The sequence below is a fragment of the Cervus canadensis genome, chromosome 24 (genome assembly GCF_019320065.1).
Source record: "Cervus canadensis isolate Bull #8, Minnesota chromosome 24, ASM1932006v1, whole genome shotgun sequence".
NCBI classification, from domain to species: Eukaryota; Metazoa; Chordata; class Mammalia; order Artiodactyla; family Cervidae; genus Cervus; species Cervus canadensis.
Window position 1 is genome coordinate 10487402 of NC_057409.1, and position 16565 is coordinate 10503966.

Consider the following 16565-nt stretch of genomic DNA (forward strand, 5'->3'; position numbering starts at 1 on the left):
AATAAATTACAGGGTAACTGTTTCCTTTTGTCTTGCTTAGACTTATATTTATTTCATTAACCTCTGATATATTTGAGAGTTAAAGATGGGCGTGTTCTTCACATGGGGCTCTTTTTTCTTTTTAATGAAAACAGTGTTTTCTAAACTCAAGGCAAAATAAAAGGTTTACCAGGATTTTTACTCAACACAGAATGTTTACTAGGATAAGGTATCCAATCTTGAAATCAAATTGGGTTACTTTTAAATTTTAAGAGACACATAAATATATTTTCAAACAGTAAGTATGGCAATTTTGCAAACATCTAACCATTTAGTTAATAGAAATATCTTTTACTTACATGCCAAAAATAAAAATAAATTCCTATCAGGTTACCAGTAATTTAAAAAATATGCTTCACACTATTCTGTTTTTTCCCATATTTTCATCTTCTCTAAATCCTTCTAACGTAAAAGCATTTCCATTGAAACAGTTTAAGAAGTCACAAATGGAAGATCTATGGTTAACATTACTAATGATTTTCCCTGTTGTTGTTGTTTTAAATATTACAAAGAATCTGATTATAGGGTTTTTGAATTAGAATAACTAGTTACAGATAAGTTTAGTGTGCTTAGCCATACAAATTATGAATACTTAAAAAGTATTTCAAGCTCGCAAAGTACAAAGAGTACCACCAACCCATTACAAGGAGTTAGGTATGCAAAGAGGCAGAAACTCTGCTGAACAATGTTGTTTAGGCCATGCTGTGCAACATGCAGGATCTTAGTTTCCCCATGAAGGACTGAAACTGTGCCCCCTGCACTGGGAGTCTTAACCACCGGACCGCCAGGGAAGTCCCTGCTAATAAACAATTTCAAACAAATACATTCGGTGGGAATATAGCTATTAAATATGATTAAATTTAAAATTTCAAAATAAATAATAAATACAACATAAATCCCAGGTCCATTCAATTTCTCATGGACATTTATTCCTCATGAGAAAACATGACAAAATAAATAGAACCAAATACTCCTGGATCCTTGCTTACGGCATATTAACTGACATTATATAATGCTGCCTTAACTTTCATAGGTGCCAAAAAAGATAAAATTAATAAGAGGTATTAAAATATCCTCTAAGTTTACAAACAAAATTACAAAAGTATATGAAAAAAAAAGGAAACAAAAACAAAACCCTTGAGGTAGGTAAACCCTTAGTAAATATGATATTAAATTCAAAAGTCATAAAGGAGAAAATAAGTTTGATTTTACAAAAATTCAAAACTTCCATATGATAAAAGATACCATAACCCAACCAGGAGGTAAAGGGATTACATGGCGGTATATACACGGTGACGAAAGAATTTAACTGTATTACCAATACACGACAAAACCTCAATGAAAGGTATGGGAGAAAAATACACTCATGTAATAATGCTGGAAAACTGTTTTGACTAGAAACTGCAAGGCTTAAGACAAGAAAAATTCAACTTAATACAGGCTATTAGAAAATGTGCTGTCTTTCCCACCTGAAGATGACAGTATTTACACAATGCCAGATAATAAAGTAATTTTCCAATAGTGGTGATGAATTTATGCTTAGCTCACCCAAAGACTCTCTTTGCAGTCAAAGAAATGAATTTAAAACAGTCTATAGTTTACAACAGTAACCCATACAAAGAAAACCGGAGCAATGAAGAATCTAACTTATCACAGTCTTCATTTTATTAGAGCGAAAGAGTAACAAATTTAGCTAGAAAACGCAAAAAAAAAAAGCCCTGGAGCAAAATTTTAAAATATATTCATAATGGCCTTTCAAGGAAGAACTATGCTTTTTCATTTGTTATCTACTACAGTGCCAACTCAGTAGAGTATATACACACAAACAGAAACAGAGAAAATGAACCTAAAGACATGTCTACCAAACAAAGAAGTCAGGGGGTGGAAAATGTGCTCCCAGCTAATTCTGTACCTTTCATGACCCACTGTTTCCCTTGATTTGGGCAATTCCGTCCTCCTGTAAGTCAGGGATAGGAAACATGGTATCTTGGTATAGAGGCATTAAACTAACTTAAAGGATACAGATTTCATTGGATTACAAAAGGATGGGTTCAAATAATACAATCCAGAAATGGACAAAAAGTAAAACAGTGCAGGTACTTTGGAAAACAGTCTAGCAGTTTCTCAAACAGTTAAACATAAAGCTGCCATATAATCCAGCCATTCCATTCCTGACTATATAACCAAAGAGAAATTAAAACATATATCCATACAAAGGCCTGGACATGAATGTTCATATCAGCATTATTCAAAATAGCAAAAAAGGGGAAACCCAGTGTCATGAATAGATGAATTGATAAACACAATAATGACAAATAAAATGATGAATGATAAAATAAATCCATATAACAAAACATTCCACAATAAAAGGGAATGAAGTATCAATACTTGTGCATGCTAACACAGGTAAACTTTGAAAAGATTATGCTAAGTGAAAGGAGCCAGTCACAAAGGACCACATACTATATAATTCCATTTATATGAAATACTCACAAAAGGTCAACAGGAAAGTAAATTAGTAGTTGCCTAGGATTGGGGCAAGGGCAGAATTGAGGGGTGACTGCTAATGGGTACAGTTTCTTTTTGGAGTGATGAAAATGTTCTAAGATCAACTCTGGTGACAGCAGCAAAACTCTGTGAATATCCTAAAAACCATCCAATCAGATACTTTAAAATGGATGTGAATTATATCTCAATAAATAGAGCTGTCATTTAAAAAATGACATAATCTTATGGGCATGTTATAACTAAAGGTCACTAAAGGAAGATCTACTGACAAATTCATGAATCAGAGTTCTATTTGTGCCTTTGTTTAAAAACATAACAACAAAAAAAAGTGAAGCTTTAAATATAGCAGAGCAAAGGAATACAAACACAACATATGAATTCAGAATATACAGGTTCAAGGTCAGTTCTGAGAATTAATTCACTGTGTGTCTACCTCTCTGAAAATAAAACATGACTATCTACTTCAAAGACCTGCTCTGAAAATGAAATTGGTGAAGGGGAGTGGATAGGGAGAGAACAAATGAGAGCGAGCAGTTTATGAAAGAAAGTGATATACAATTGTTATATTAAGAAATACCACTTTCTAGATAAGAAAATTACATTATGAATCTCAAATGTCACTCCAGAATTATTCTGAGATGACTTACAAGTATATAATTATTATGCTTCTTAAGTTTTAACAAGAGGCTAAGTCATACTACAGCTTGGTAAACTGTAATCTTGGGAATAATAAATCCAACAGAAGTCTGCATGAAGTCTTAAAAGGGAAGACGTTTAAGTCAGAATTTATCCACCACTGTCCAACAAAGCATATCATTCTCTTTAGTAGAAAGTTATACTGTATGTTCTAGTTGGGGAAAGAGTGTGATCATAACCTAATGAAATTACACACATAAAAAAAATTTAATACTATTTTCTTTGATCACACTTACCAACAGACAGTGGCAATGTTAGTCGCTCAGTTGTGTTCAACTCTTTGTGCAATCCATGGACTGCAGCCCGCCAGGGCTCTCTGTCCATTGAATTCTCCAGGAGAGAATACTGGAGTGGGTTGCGATTCCCTTCTCCAGGGGATCTTCCCAACCCAGGGTTCAAACCTAGGTCTCCTACACTGCAAGCAGATTTTTTACCATCTGAGCCATCAGGGAAGCCCTTACCAATAGTCACCTAATTATTAATTTGACTTCCAGAACTTGACATAAGGAAATCAGCATATAGAGAGTGAGAATAAGCATTCCAAATTACTAGAAAGGTAAATACCCATGGCAGAGACAACTGCCTATTCCATCACTGCATACGGAACATGACTTGCAATGGGAGGCAAGACATGTGTCTTAAGTTCACAGGCTACCAGTTCAAAAGAGGTCACATCTGGATCTAGTAGAAACTAGTGAGTTTCAGATCCTGGACTTGATCTGGATGCAGCAATGGATGGTATTTGGGGTTGTTTCTCTTAAGAGAAATGTATAGGGAAAGGAGTTACATATTGCTTTTTAAATGAGAAAATGAAATAGGTGAACCAAAGAAAAGATTATGGTAGATTCACTTATAAATATTCACTAGTCTTTTTCCTCTCCCTGGGTACACAGGATGCTATAGACTGAATGTCTGTATTCCAATCCCCCCTCCCACCAATTCATATTTTGAAATTTTATCCCCAGTATGAGAAAATGTGCAAGTGGGGCTTTTGGGATGGTAAGATTGTGAGGGTGGAGCCCTCATGAATGCGATTAGTGCCCTTATAAAGGAGACTTCCTTTGCCCTTTCCACCATGTGAAGACACAGCAAAAATACAGCAGTCTATGAGCCAGGAAGCAGGCCCTTACCAGATACCAAATCACTTATATGTTTGGAATCTAAAACATGATACAAATGAATTTATCTATGAAACAGAAACAGACCCACAAACATAGAGAACAGACTTGTGGTTGCCAAGGGAGCGGGCAGTGGAAGAGGGGTGGACTGGGAGTTTGGGATGAGCAGACGCAAAGTGTTATATATATGTATAACTGAATCACTTTGCAGTGCACCAGAAACTAATACATTATACACCAACCACACCACAATAAAATAAAATTTTAAAAAATCATGACTTTATCATTATCAACTTGGGACAGGACCACTTTTTCCACTGAAGATTCAGATCTCTACTACAGTCTGTGAAAATTTTCCTCAACATCTGACATTAACTCTTCTTATCCCAGTTAATGTTAACAGTTAATACATGTTCCACATTTTCTCTATTTGTCTATTTCACACCCATTAATCACAGGGCTAAACTAAGAGCCAAAGTTGCTTACATCTTCCCCTGCAATCCAGAGTCTACATTTTGAACCATATTCTGAACTATATTCCCCTGCTCTAAATAAACCCAGGGCCAGATACCTAGTGATAAGTTTCTGTACCTCAAACCTCCAATCCTAAATAATTACCCTGCCTTACCTTGCCTAAAGAAACCTCAATTAAGGCAGTGGCCTATGCATTCCCCTACACTACATTCCAGGATTGCTCTGTGTGTCTCTGCCTCCTGAATGACACTGGTGCTCTCCCTGTGGCCCTGTGTGGCATGCTGTGTCTCTTATTTCTAAGAGAATTGTAACAGAAAACTTCTCTTTCAATGGCACTGACCTCTTTGTGTTGTCACTCAGTCACCTTTACAAATTAAGACCCAGGTTCAGTTCAGTTCAGTTCAGTCACTCAGCTGTGTCCAACTCTTTGCGACCCAATGAACTGCAGCACGCCAGGCCTCCCTATCCATCACCAGCTCCCGGAGTCTACCCAAACCCATGTTCATTGAGTCAGTGATGCCATCCAGCCATCTCATCCTCTGTTGTCCCCTTCTCCTCTTGCCCTCAATCCCTCCCAGCATCAGGGTCTTTTCCAATGAGTCAACTCTTCGCATGAGGTGGCCAAAGTATTGGAGTTTCAGCTTCAATATCAGTCCTTTCAATGAACACCCAGGACTGATCTCCTTTAGGATGGACTGGCTGGATCTTCTTGCAGTCCAAGGGACTCTCAAGAGTCTTCTCCAACACCACAGTTCAAAAGTTCAAAAAGACCCAGGTACAAACCAATTAAAAAAAAAAAGATGTCTCATGACAATCATCATTTACAGTCAGCAGAAAATTTTTACTTTTTTTAATTAAAAAAAAATTTTGGCCACGCCATATGGCTTGTGAGATCTTAGTCACCCACCAGGTACCACACCCATGTCCCTGTTAGTGGAAGTGGAGATTCCCAGCCACTGGACCACCAGGAAATTCCCAGAAAATCTGCTTTTAAACCACTTTAATTTCTCACCTCTCTCTGAAATAACAATCAGGTTTTGCATGTCATGTTATGGAAACTGAGTAGAATGACACGGAAATGAAGCAGAGGGGGAAAAATGACTCACCAACAAGTCAGCTTCACAAGTCTCACTACCTTAAACAGGTAAGGAGCAACTAATAATACTCATTTCATCAGTATGTCAACATTTACATAAGCCTTTTGAAACTATGACTAGACGTTTGTCTTACAACATTAAAAACTCAATGACACAATCTTCCTTGGTACATTCAGTGTCTCTAATTCAGCTATTTGTTCTCATAGTGTATATCTTTGATACATTGCTGAGGATGATTTTTAACCCTACGATTTCCCTGATTATTAATGTTCTACCAGGGATAGGGGAATGACATTTTAAATGTCTCAAAAGGTCATTTTACCAACTGCTTAGGTCTTCCTAGCTTTATACTTAAATGAGGGGACTAAAAGAGTTAATAGCAAAGGAATCACTGATATGCATGTCTCAACATAAAGTAAAATACTTAAAATATATTAGAGGACTTTATCATTTAAATGGAAGCAGATGACCATCTTTCATTGATGTAGAGAATACATCTAGAACATTAAAAACATACTCTGTTATCTGCTTTCAAAATTCAAAGTTTTTTAGGCTGGACTTTTACTGAGAGGTAAAAATGTACCACTTACTATTCTCTTAAAATAAAATGCAAGAGGCTTATTCAGGACAGCAAATTGAATCAGTATTTATCTTATTTCAGAAAAAGAAGCTCAAGTAAAAGAAAAAGATTCTTTAACAGAAAAGTATTTTAAGAGAATGATTACTATTGTCTTCCTTTTTTAAATGCTATGGGTTAAAAAAAAAAAAACACAATACTTAAAAAGACCAAAAGAAAAAAAAAGAAACCATGGTAAGGCAATAAATCTGTTGCACCCAAGTACATTTAAAATTATTTTATTTATGTTAAATATTTAAAAGAAATTAAGAATTCAACTTATTCTCGAGGATCTTATCTATTTTAAAGAATTAGCCAAAGACATACAAATGGCTAACAAACACATGAAAAGATGCTCAACACCACTCATTATCAGAGAAATGCAAATCAAAACCTCAATGAGGTACCATTACATGCCAGTCAGAATGGCTGCTATCCAAAAGTCTACAAGCAATAAACGCTGGAGAGGGTGTGGAGAAAAGGGAACCCTCTTACACTCTTGGTGGGAATGCAAACTAGTACAGCCACTATGGAGAACAGTGTGGAGATTCCTTACAAAACTGGAAATAGAACTGCCATATGACCCAGCAATCCCACTTCTGGGCATACACACTGAGGAAACCAGATCTGAAAGAGACACGTGCACCCCAATGTTCATCACAGCACTGTTTATAATAGCCAGGGACATGGAAGCAACCTAGATGCCCATCAACAGACGAATGGATAAGGAAGCTGTGGTACATATACACCATGGAATATTACTCAGCCATTAAAAAGGAATTCATTTGAATCAGTTCTAATGAGATGGATGAAACTGGAGCCCATTATACAGAGTGAAGTAAGCCAGAAAGATAAAGACCAATACAGTATACTAATGCATATATATGGAATTTAAAAAGATGGTAACAATAACCCTATATGCAAAAACAGGAAAAGAGACACAGATGTACAGAACAGACTTTTAGATTCTGTGGGAGAAGGCGAGGGTGGGATGCTCTGAGAGAACAGCATTGAAACAAGTATACTATCAAGGGTGAAACAGACCACCAGCGCAGGTTGGATGCATGAGACAAGTGCTTAGGGCTGGTACACTGGGAAGACCCAGAGGGATGGGATGGACAGGGAGGCGAGAGGGGGGATCAGGATGGGGAACACATGTAAATCCAGGGCTGATTCATGTCAATGTATGGCAAAACCCCTACAATATTGTAAAGTAATTAGCCTCCAACTAATAAAAATAAATGAGGAAAAAAAAAAAAAAAGAATTAGCCAGTGGTCAAACTATTTTCTTCAACTATTACTACTTTAAAAAATTTAGTCAGGGAAATTTAGGCAAAAATAAAACTAGACTTTCTAGCAGAAATGGTATATACTGTTTGGTAAATGTCCTCTTTTATTTTCTAAAAACTTTAAGAATATCATTGCTTTAAAAATGACAACAATTTATTTTATATTGGAGTATAGCCGATCAACAATGCTGTGATAGTTTCACGTGGAAAACAAAGGGACTCAGCCACACATATAGATATATCCATTCTTCCCCAAACTCCCCTCCCATCTAACATTGAGCACAGTTCCCTGAGTTATACAGTAGAACTTGTTGGTTATCCATTTTAAATATAACAGTGTACACATGTCCATCCCAAACTCCCTAACTATCCCTTCACCCCATCCTTCCCTACAGGCAACCGTAAGTTCCTTTTCTAAGACTGTGAGTCTATTTTGTTTTATAAATAAGTTCATTTGTATTATTTTTTTTTCAGATTTTACATATAAGGGATGTCGGGGCTTCCCGGTGGTGTTAGTGGTAAAGAGTTCGCCTCCCAAAGCAGGAGACATAAGAGATGTGGGTTCGATCTCTGGGTTGGGAGGATCCCCTGGAGGATATGACAACTCCACTCCAGTATTCTTGTCTGGAGAATCCCATGGACAGAGGAGCCTGACAGGCTAGTCTGCAGAGTCCCAGAGAGTCAGACATGACTGAATCGACAGTCATGTTTTAGCAGCAGCAACACAAAGGATGTCATACGATACTTCTTTGTCCGACTCATTTCACTCAACTTGACAATTTCTGGGTCCATCCTCGTTGCTGCAAATTAGCCACTGCTTTTTGAAAATGGCATTTCTAAATACAAGACTTCTTTTTTTTTTTCAATACTTATTTTGTGAAGCTGAATTTTCTAATCAGACTCTTTGGCATTAAGTCAGCAAAATATAAATTTAAGAACACTGTTTTCTTAGAAGAATATTATTAAGGAGTCCTTTCCTCAATTTTATTTCTAACTTAGAATCTGTAGTATAACTGAATAACAGTTAAAGTCTCTTAAAATTAGCCTTTCTACAATCAACTTTAAATTGTTAGAAGAAATACTTACTGGTTGCTCTGGTAAATCTTGCTCTTCTTCCATCAGGACCAATATTTCTTTATTACGCTTCTGTGACTGGATTGCAAGTGTCCCCCAGCAGTCTTCACAATCTGTTTAAAAAAGAACGGTGATTCAACACTTTATGTACTCTTAAGAGCATTATCATTGAGGCCATCAGAGAATAATTTTTAAAATATTTTGCTACCTCAATCTTTCTACGTGAGCTCTAATCTCAAAATCTCAAATCTGCACGTGGCTTTTCAAACTTGACATGCTGCACCAAGTCCGGTAGGTTTACCCGACTTTATAATACCTTACAAAAGCCAACACGTGGAACCACGTCTGCTGTACTTAAAACATGGTTACTATAGTGCCCAAGGCATTAAACACTTTATAACAGCTATGTAAATGAACTAAGACACAAATTTTTTAAAAATTTGGGTTATATTGAAAATTTTAAACATTAGCCGAGCCAGTCAATAACTTATGATAACATCCAGCCTGCTTTAACATGGAATATTTACATAACTGCTAATACACACAGAATCACTTGAAATAGTAGGTAAACTGAAACATCGAGTAAATACTTTCACAACCAACTATCTGTATATATGTAATTAACATAAAGGAAAATTCAATTCTTTTGGATCTATTTTAATAATGCAAATAAATAAAGTGAAATATTGAATCACAGAATTAAGGAAAATAAAAATGAAAGCTAGGCTCCATTTTATCCTGAAATAACGAGCTCCACTAAATGTACTGCTTAGTCAATTATTAAAGCAAAATCTCTACTTTCTCAGCCCCTGCTCTTCCTGTTCTGATTTTCAAACTAAAGAAGAAAAACAGGACTCTAAGCCCCACATTTACTGGTGGGGAAAAAAAAAGAAAGTGAAAGTGGCTCAGTCGTGTCCGACTCTTTGCGACCCCATGGACTATACAGTCTATGGAATTCTCCAGGCCAGAATACTGGAGAGGGTAGCCTTTTCCTTCTCCAGGGGATCTTCCCAACCCAGGAATCGAACGGGGTCTCCTGAATTGCAGGAGGATTCTTTACCAACTGAGTTATCAGGGAAGCCCACACTTACTGGTAAGAACACCTTATTGGGTCCTGCTGCCAGGAGACACAGAAAGATGTTAGAAAACTAAATAATTACAAAAACTAAAAATTCCCCATTTCTATTTAACAAAAACGAAAATAGTACTTCTCCAAAATATGTGATTGTTTTTGCTTTTAATTAAGGTCACACCTGTTTTCACTTTTTACCAACCACTTTAACCAACTTAACATACAAAGCTAAATAAAGCGAGTGGAGAATCTTGTTGCAGATGTAATGAATAAAAAGGGAATTGAAAAACTTCAATCGTGCCAGTTTGCCACCACTCCACTTCTACTGCTCTATCCTGGTACAACACAACATACTTTAGGGGCACACTCCAGAATGGGGAAAGAAAACACGTGTAAGGGATACAATCAGATGCACAACTATCCGACTCAGACACAGCTTTCCTCCCTGCCCTGATCTAAAATGTCGAAAGAAAAAAAAGTTTGAAGGTCAGAAGCACTTGATGCTCAATGCACTCACGTGTAGCTCATCCACAGAGCCTCAAAAGCTAAGTGCTCAAACTACATGACGCAGATAACCAGTGCTGCAGAATTACCGAGCGCAATAACTAAAGCTCACAGGAGCCACCTCCCCTGCACTTGTTTTGCTCTACTCAGGAGAGCATAACCAATGTGACGTGCAACTGATTCACAATTATGAAAGATGAAACGTGTTAATGTTTACCAGCTTATATCTGTTTTAGTTTTAAAATGAAATGTCTTGTCTCTATGGGATTTTTACAGAGCCAATGTACATAATGTACATATATGACTTTATCCCAAAACAGGAAAATAGGACCAAATCATTAGAGAAATGTAATGCCTTTAAATACCTCATCTGTTAAAATTTTGTGTGACGAGCTCTTACCTAAACAAAAAGTAATAATATTCTATGTTTTACTTAATTGAAGGCTGTAACTAATGACTGAATCTCTAATCAGTAGATTCTCAGCAAAGGAGAGGAAAGGAATATTCTTTCTCTTGGAGGAAGGGTTATAAATCTACTCCTGAGCAAAAAGAAGGGAAGAAAAATTGTGTTTAAAAAAAAAAAAAAGAGGGTACTCAATAACATGTGCTTTCCTTATTTTATTTTAAACATATGAACAATATTAAAGGAGAACACAGATCTCTTTTATAGATCAAAGGGCTCATGGATTTTAAAAGAGACACTACTCTTAATAGCAGGGAAATAGATTCTTAAGCCATACAAAACTAAATGGTAAAATCTTGAATTTTGTTTTTTAGAAATATAGTAACACTGCAGTGATTTTACAACAGAAAGGGAATAGCTTTCTGTTTTCTTGAGACAAATCTATGGCAGTTACAAGAAAACTTTCGTTAAGAGTACAACTGGAAGACAATCCTTTCTACCTCTACTTTTTTCTTTGAAAAGAAGTACCCTTGGTTGTTTCCATCTTAAAAATTATCTTTATCTTTTTCATTTTTCAACTGAGAAAAATAAAAGGGTCATAGATAATTTTTACATTTTGAAAAAAACTTTAAAAATAGAGTAATCAATGAACACCAATAATTTTTATAATTTAACAATTAGCAAAAAAAGCAAACTACAAAGGATGCATATGACTTAGTGCTGCAAAATTTCTGGGATTCTGCTGGCATGTGATATATGTGAAGTTTGTACACATACACTCTGGTACACTTGTATATAGAATATATTAATAATGACTATAACATATGTGATTCCATCACAACATGCATGTAAAGATACTGAGATGTGCTGTGGTTAGTTGCTCAGTCATGTCCAACTCTTTGTGAACCCATGGACTGTAGCCTGCCAGGCTCCTCTGTCCATTGGGAATCTCCAGGCAGGAACACTGGAGTGGGTAGCCTATCCCTTCTCCAGCGGATCTTCCCGAACCAGGAATTGAACCGGGGTCTCCTGCATTGCAGGCGGATTCTTTACCAGCTGAGCTACCAGAGAAGCTCCATGTAAGATACTTTCCATTAATATAGTATTCTTCCTTCTTTCCAATAATTTGTTAAATACCTGAATTATACTAAATAAAAGAACACAAGTATTTATCATGTTCCTAGCATTTATCAATGTGCTAATAAAACTTTTAATATTAAGACCTTACATCATTTACCACAAGTGGCACATGCTTAAAATAGAAAGTCACATTTACTAACCACCAAATGAAAGTGTTGTATAACACAGACAAGGTGCTCCAGTACTTGATAATAATAAAAGTACAGAATTACCATACAAATTTTAGTTTTCTTACTTTCGTGTACTGGATCTGAAGTTTAACTGCATATTTTGCTTGTCTTTTTGTTTTGGGGTGTTTCTTTTAACCATTAATATAACCTGACATTATTTTACATTCAATGAGATTCATCTTTTTTTTTTTTTTTTTGAGATTCATCTTTTTAAATTCAGTTCAGTGTAGTTGCTCAGTTGTGCCCGACTCTTTCCAAACCATGGAAGACTACAGCATGCCAGGCTTCCCTGTCCATCACCAACTCCCAGAGCTTGCTCAAATTCATATCCACTGATATCCATATCATATCCATCCAACCATCTCATCTTTTGAAATATCCAATATCTTCTGAATTAAAATATCTAATAATATACAATGGCTTGACATATAAGTGGAAAGCAGTTTCTTAACATAGTGTAAATGAATGTAATTACAACTTACTCAAACAGCCAAACAAAACATACCCTGAGTACATTTTTTGTTTTAAGTACCTTCAAGGCATTTGGATAGTAACAGCTTTTCATAATTTTCCAGTTTCAATTCTTACTACTGATGTTTAATTAAACCCTTTTACCACCATTTTTGGAGAGAGTTTATATCCACATGCCTTCATGGGCAGAAATCTGGAAAAACTAAAACTAAAGGTGGTGCCATTGGTAAAGAACCTGCCTGCAAATTCAGGAGATGTAAGAGACGTAGGTTCGACCCCTGGGTCGGGAAGATCCCCTGGAGGAGAAAAGGCTACCAAAGTTTCCCCAGGGAAAATGAACAGCCTGCTTCCCCAAATTAAATAAATCTCAGCAATAATAGTTACAAGCAGCAGTAGCCTGAAGAAGTTATCAAGCAGCTGGTATCAAGAAGTAGGTAACTGGCAAATGTTTACCATGCTGTCCTCAAATATAATTACACATATACACTGAAGAATGAAAACAAATAGCAAAATACCCTCTTCTATGTGGCCTGAAGAAAACTGCTTCAAGTACTATTATTCAACAGTAACTGAAATCTTCTAAAGGGATCTATCAATTAATTTAGAAGCAAGTGTCCTAACACCCAAAGTACCAACATAAAGCCTAAAGATATCTCTTCATATTGAATTCTAATTTATAAACTAGAAGACCTCATAAAACAAAATCAGAAAAGATGTGACGAAAATGGCTCAAAACAAGAAAACATATCAACAGTCTCTTGCAAAACAATACTTAGTAGTAAGTGTCGGTGGGATGATACTAATTGCTAATTTGGGTATCATAATCTATAGAATCTATACAGGATGTTTCAAATAAGTAAAGGTTTATTCTAATATGTACAAACTTCTCACTGAAAATTAGACAAAAATAATGATGAGTACCTTGAAGGAGAATAACAAAGGCAATTAAGGAAGATCAGTCCTACACCAGTCTTGAAAACCAACTATAGTGGGAAGGATAAGAGACCTATCGATTACCGAGCATGTAAAACCCACTACACATTTTTACAATTGTTGTCTTACTTAATTTTATCTCCACAACCATCTTAAAACACAATTGGTATCATCTTCATATCCCCTATGGACAGGGCAAGTGGAATTCAGAAATTTAAACAATCTACTTGATGTTAATAGCAATCATGTTTCAGCTTAAAGTAGAACTATATCAAATAAGGATAGTAGAGGATAGTGGTGAGGGATGGCTGTGGAACATTGTAAATGTACTTAATGCTATGGAATGATAAACAGAAAATGGTCAAAATTATTAATTTTGTTATGTATACTTACCACAATTAAAAAAAAAATACAAGAAGATCCACGAGACTAGAAAGACCAAAATAATTATCAAATCTCAAAAGTGCTTAAAGTGCAGAAAATCCTCATTTAAATATTGTCAGAAAAAACTGAGGATAATGTGGAGAAAAACATATCCACACCATACATTATGAGTAATTCTAAATATACGAAGAACTAAGCATTCAAATAATACTGGAGAAAACAGAATAGCCTATTTATCTCATCTGTGGGAAAGATATTAAATTTGGGTCAATAAAAGAAAGCATAAGCAACAAATCAACAGATCTGGTTTTGTAAAACATACTTTAACGCAATGAAAAATAACAACTGTAAAAGGATATAAACAAATGGAAGCAATACCTGCAATAATTATGACAGATAAAACTTAAATGTCTACAACATTTACCCATCTTCTATTATGGGGGAAAAGGATACAGACAGTTTAAGTAACAACAAAGATCAAATCAGCACTCAGAGAAAAAAGACTCTCACTACTAACTGAATAAATTTTAATATTTTAAAAATACCACTTCACACATACTAAACTACAAAAAATAATCTAAACAACAAAACCTAAAGTTATCTGAGACATAAGAAGAAAAGAAATATTCAGGCCCTTGCTGTAAAACTGTATGTATCTTCAGACTGCTCTCTGGTTAGAGTATAAAAGATGTCATAAAATTGCCCATGGCCTGATTAATTTTTCTTGGATTTCCCCCCCAAAATTAAATACAGGGGTAAAAAGCTAAATCTGTTTTAAAAATTAAGTGTTTCTTGCTCACAGAAATGAAAAATTAGAAACAATCAACATGTGGAGAGATTTACCTAAGCTGTAATTCTACATTCTGTATTCAATGAAATTGTGAATTTTTCTTTAAGCTGTGCCAAGCGGCATGTGGATCTTATAAGTTCCCTGACTGGGAATCAAACACACCCCCCTGCAGTGGAAGGGTAGAGTCTTAACCAACGGACCACCAAGGATTTTGCTGTAACCTATTTCAATACATGTCCATTTAAAAGGTGAAAAAAAAAAGGGTAAGATTTTTACACTGATTATAGCTTATAATAATAGTTTAGTAAGACTCAAAAGCAGATACAAAGGGATACAATTTGGATGTCTTAAGGTTTGTACGTGTGTGCATGCCTGCTTAGTTGCTCAGTCGTGTCTGACTCTGCAACCCCATGAACTGTATGTAGCCCGCCAGGCTCCTCTGTCCATGGAATTTTCCAGGCAAGAATACTGGAGCCGGTTGTCATTTGCTACTCCAGGGGATCTTCCCGACCCGCGGATTGAACCCATATCTCTTGCATCTCTTGCATTGGCAGGTGGATTTTTTACCACTGTGCCACCTGGGAAGCCCAGAGAGTAGCATGCTTCTTCATAAAAGCACTTACTAAACATTTAATTTAAAATTTTGTAATACTGTGCTAAGCACTGTATCAAGAAAATTAGTAAATAGATTATACAGAATGATACTAGATAATCAGAAATTTTTGTCATTAGAAAAATGTGACTTTTCTAACTTAGTAAATACCTTTTTGATTTTTTTGCATGTATTTCTTTCTTTGGAACTCCCTTTTTTTTCTATTTCCTGGATACAGCCTTAGAATTCTTTCTCAACATAAAATATTCATTGAATATCTGAAACCAGAAGAAAAATACTGAAGTAGAATACAGGATAGAATATGCTGGTATTTAAGATATATTCTGGAAGAAATCATAATTACTTAGGCTGTTTTGCTTGCTTTCAAAAATTCATGTCAGTGTTGAAAATGCCATTTAACTAAACACTAAAATGTATATATCAAACAGAGTAAAAATATAAATTAATTGAACTAGTAAAAGCTGTTAACTTCAAGCAACAAAGTAAACAAGAGTAAATTTTAGGAATTTACTCTTTTCCTGGATAAAGACTCTTAACTGAAATAATTTTCCCAGGGGCTATTATATTCTGGTTGTTCTAAAATGAAGGAATCGAATCTAAAGAGGCCAGCAGTCTCAAACTCTGGAATTTTCTCTGAATGCAATTTGAAAAGGATGATACAAAAATTAAACTTAAATCACTAAAAGAAAAGTATATGCTTACCAAACAAACTTCAAGATAACATTATGAAAGTTTTGTTTAAAAAAAATAATTTAAATTGCATTAAACCACAAATTAATTAAGGATGAGTTTACAATATTGAGTTCTGTCTAAGAACAGAGTATATATTTCCAGTTACTTAATATTTTTTTAGTCTCTTAGCAGATCCTCTACATTTCTTTGTGCTGGCATTTTACCTTTTTGCTTTGTTATATTTTTCATTATATTTTCTAAAGAAATTACTTTTTATATATAGGAAAGTTGTTAATATTGGCACATTAATTTTGTAATCTCCCATGTTACCAAGGTCTCTTATTGTTTCAAACAATGAGAATAGTAAGATGGTTGATTCTTGAGTTTCATGTATATATTTTCCCCATCTGCATAAAAATAGTTCTTCCTCTTTCCCCAATATTAACCTCTCTATTTCTTCTGCCTGCCTAATAATACTCTTACACCTCCATTATAATACTGA

At 35.3% G+C, this 16565-nt stretch overlaps 1 protein-coding gene across 3 annotated transcripts in view; it reads right to left on the reverse strand.

The window, feature by feature from the left end:
• The window catches only part of EYA3 (EYA transcriptional coactivator and phosphatase 3), an 89117-nt gene that overhangs the window by 58819 nt on the left and 13733 nt on the right, over positions 1-16565 (reverse strand). For 2 of the 3 annotated variants that reach the window (XM_043444706.1, XM_043444705.1), the window contains exon 2: positions 8924-9024. In XM_043444706.1, coding sequence (XP_043300641.1) covers positions 8924-8956 — 33 coding nt within the window. In that variant the 5' untranslated portion in view covers positions 8957-9024. Of the gene's footprint in view, positions 1-8923; positions 9025-16565 lie in introns of those variants that run through there. The other variant, XM_043444707.1, reaches the window with a different exon arrangement.